The sequence below is a fragment of the Mandrillus leucophaeus genome, unplaced genomic scaffold (assembly GCF_000951045.1).
Source record: "Mandrillus leucophaeus isolate KB7577 unplaced genomic scaffold, Mleu.le_1.0 Scaffold436, whole genome shotgun sequence".
Classification (NCBI taxonomy): Eukaryota; Metazoa; Chordata; class Mammalia; order Primates; family Cercopithecidae; genus Mandrillus; species Mandrillus leucophaeus.
This window is the reverse complement of record NW_012104654.1, coordinates 27,097-30,722: the sequence shown is the minus strand read 5'-3', so window position 1 is coordinate 30,722 and position 3,626 is coordinate 27,097. Positions and strand designations below refer to the sequence as shown.

General features: G+C 41.0%; 1 protein-coding gene across 1 annotated transcript in view; it reads left to right on the top strand.

Annotated features, from left to right (window-relative positions):
- The window catches only part of NDUFS1 (NADH dehydrogenase (ubiquinone) Fe-S protein 1, 75kDa (NADH-coenzyme Q reductase)), a 37,923-nt gene that overhangs the window by 23,108 nt on the left and 11,189 nt on the right, over positions 1-3,626 (top strand). The window contains 2 exon segments of the mRNA XM_011993917.1: positions 1,933-1,979; positions 2,454-2,614. Coding sequence (XP_011849307.1) covers positions 1,933-1,979; positions 2,454-2,614 — 208 coding nt within the window.

The following is a 3,626-nucleotide window of genomic DNA, read 5'->3' as shown; positions in this document are numbered from 1 at the left end:
CGGTGAAACCCCGTCTCTACTAAAAAATACAAAAAACCAGCCGGGCGATGTGGCGGATGCCTGTAGTCCCAGCTACTCGGGAGGCTTAGGCAGGAGAATGGCGTGAACCCGGGAGGCGGAGCTTACAGTGAGCTGAGATCCGGCCACTGCACTCCAGCCTGGGCGACAGAGCGAGACTCCGTCTCAAAACAAACAAACAAACAAACAAACAAAAAAGAACTCTTAATGTGGTGGCTCACACCTGTAATCCCAGCACTTTGGGAGCCCAAGGCAGGCAAATCACCTGAAGTCAGGAGCAAGACCAGCCTGGGTAACACGGTGAAACCCTGTCTCCACTAAAAAATACAAAAAAAAAAACGAACTAGCTGGGCATGGTGGCACGTGCCAGTAATCCCAGCTACTCGGGAGGCTGAGGCAAAATAATAGCTTGAACCTGGGAGGTGGAGGCTACAGTGAACTGAGATCATGCCACTATGCTCCAGCCTGGGCAACAGAGTAAGTCCCTGTCTAAAAAGAAAAAAAAAAAGAACTCTTAACAATGCAGATGTTGAATCTTCTTTTCTATATATATATTTTTAAGGTCTCACTCTATTGCCTAGGCTGTAGTGCAATGGCAGAATTGTAGCTGACTGTAGCCTCAAACTCCTGGGCTTAAGCAGTCCTCCCACCTAAGCCTCCCCTGTAGCTGGGTCTGCATGCCTACACCACCGTGCCCAGCTAATTTTTATATTTTTTTGTATAGATGGGGCTTATTGTGATGCCCAGTCTGGCCTCAAACTCCTGGCCTCAAGTGATTCTCCCACCTCAGCCTCCTAAAGTGTTGGGATTACAAGCATGAGCCAACCTTGCCTGGCTTTTCATATCTGTGTTTTTTTTCTTTTTCCATTTATTTTGTATCCTGTACCCTGTCTTTCCTGTCCCTGTATTTAATCATGTTTTCTTTCTTTTCCTTTCTTTTTGTTTTTTGTTTTTTTGTTTTTTGTTTTTGAGATGGTCTGGCTATCACCCATGCTGGAGTGCAATGGTGCTGTCTTGGCTCACTGCAGCCGCCACTGGGACCACAGGTGCACACCACCATGCCTGGCCAATTTTTTGTAGAGACGAGGTTTTGCCACGTTGCCCAGGCTGCACTTGAACCCGTGGACTCAAGTCATCCACCCACTTTGTCCTCCCAAAGTGTTGCGATTACAAGCGTGAGCCACTGCACCTGGCCTATTTAGTTTTTTGTTTCTGGACTGGTATTTATCTCTATTATTTGTTTCTCTTCCAGTTCTTTCCTGAATTCGGTGATGAAAATCTCCTTATGATATAATATTCTCTGTAGTGTTGCTTCTTTGAGTTTTCAAGTGAGAAAGAGTGTGTTATATTTCAGTATCTTTGAGACTGTTAAAAACTATTTCTCTCAACTATTCACATTTCCTTGGCAAGTTCCTATTAATGTATTCCTCTTTATAATATCTCAGCATAATTTCCATGCTGATTCTTTGTGGCCAGCTATTTACTGAAGAGTGACACAAAGGATGAGTGGGAAAATGAGATGTGTATTCTATAACTCTACACGTTTTGTTTTGTTTCGTCAACAGTCTCACTCTGTTGCCCAGGCTGGAGCACAATGGCACAATCTTGGCTCACTACAGCCTCCGTCTCCCAGGTTCAAGCAATTATCGTGCCTCAGCCTCCTGAGTAGCTGGGGCTACAGGTACATACCACCGCACCTGGTAAATTTTTTTGTATTTTTAGTAGAGACGGGGTTTCTCCATGTTGGCCAGGCTGGTCTCAAACTCCTGTCCTCAAGTGATCCACCCACCTCAGCCTCCCAAAGTGTTGGGATTACAGGCGTGAACCACCGCACCCAACCTATAACTTTACATCTTATTTGCCATCTTCTGTGAAATCTGTAGTTTCCTTTACTCTTGGGATGCATTCTCCCAGTTTTTGTCCTTCAGAGTTACTATGGTTTAAAACAAAGGCTTAAAATTGTAGGTATTTAACATTGTGCTCTAGTGATCATTGCTTTCCCTGCCTCCTCCTCCCTGTCTGTGGCATGGTAAGTAGATGGAAGATAGTAGACGTGATATTAAGCATGGTTTTTCCTATTCTTTAATACCATCTGAATCTCTGAAGAGAAGTTCCCCAGTTTTTCTGGAACCTGCCCATAGTTATTCTGACCGCAGGATAATTTGCTAAGCTTTTTATTTTGAATAATTACTTTTAGAAAACATGTCTTAGCTGATACACACTCAGGCATTTCACAGTAGCATTGGCAAGATGCTTTGGATTAAACTAAATCTGGTTGTATATGTGTGTCTATGTGTTGGGCTAGCAAATTGAAAACCTTCATGTTAGACCTAAGAATTAGGACAACGTATATTGTTGAGGCAAATGTGGTTAGATGTTCAGCTTACTTGTAATATTTTAAAATCACAGTTTTTTTTTTTTTTTTTTTTAAATAGGTCCTAAAGGAGGCTAAAAAACCAATGGTGGTTTTAGGCAGTTCTGCACTCCAAAGAAATGATGGAGCAGCAATTCTTGCAGCTGTCTCTAGCATTGCACAAAAGATTCGGATGACTAGTGGTGTTACTGGCGATTGGAAAGTTATGAATATCCTTCATAGGTTTGTTGAGTAATTGCTTTATATACTATAAATTCAAGTAATTTTGTATATATGTATGTGTTCCTGATACACTGTTAAATTTAATTTACAAACAACATTTAGCAACATTATCCCAGTTACACATGTGAAATATAGACCTTTACTCTGTGAGAAGAGCCCAAGATGATAAGAAATATTAAAAATATTTGAAATAGAGTAAGTGTTGAGAAAAAAAGTGAAGTACTTTAAAAATTGTTATATTAGTTATACCTTGGTTCAAAAATTACAACAAGTTCTTTAATTAAATGATAAAAATGTAAGCTAATATGAGAATTCAGCTGAAGGATTTCTCTTTTTTTTCTTTTTAATTATTTGTTTTTTTGTTTTGAGACAGGGTCTCAGTGCAGTGGCGTATTCATAGTCCACTGTAGCCCTGACTTCCTGAGTTCCAGTGATCCTCCCACCCCTGCCTCCCAAGTATTAAATGGCTAAAACTACAGGTGCATGCTGCACACCCAGCTAATTTTTTGTTTTTGTAGAGATGAGGTCTCACTATGTTGCCTAGGTTGATCTCAAACTCCTGGGCTCAGGCGCTCCTTCCGCCTCAGCCTCCCAAACTGCTGGGATTATAAGCGTGAGGCACTGTACCTGGCCTTTATTTCTAACCACATCAATAATGCAGGTTTAATTTAGGTAAGTTGAAAAGAGACAAACGTGCAGAAATGGAGCTGATCCTTATTCTACAATGTGTAGATAATTATTATTGCTATTTTCATTCATTTTCTTCTAGTTTTTCTTTTTACCCTATGTAATATTTTATTTTATTTTTTTGAGACCAGAGTCTCACTCTGTTGCCCAGGCTGAAGTACAGTGGCACGATCTTGGCTCGCTGCAGCCTCCACCTCCCAGGTTCAAGTGATCCGTCTGCCTCAGCCTCCCAAGTAGCTGGGATTATTGGCATGTGCCACCACACCTGGCTAATTTTTTTATTTTATTATTATTATTATTATTATTACAAGTAGCTGGGATTATT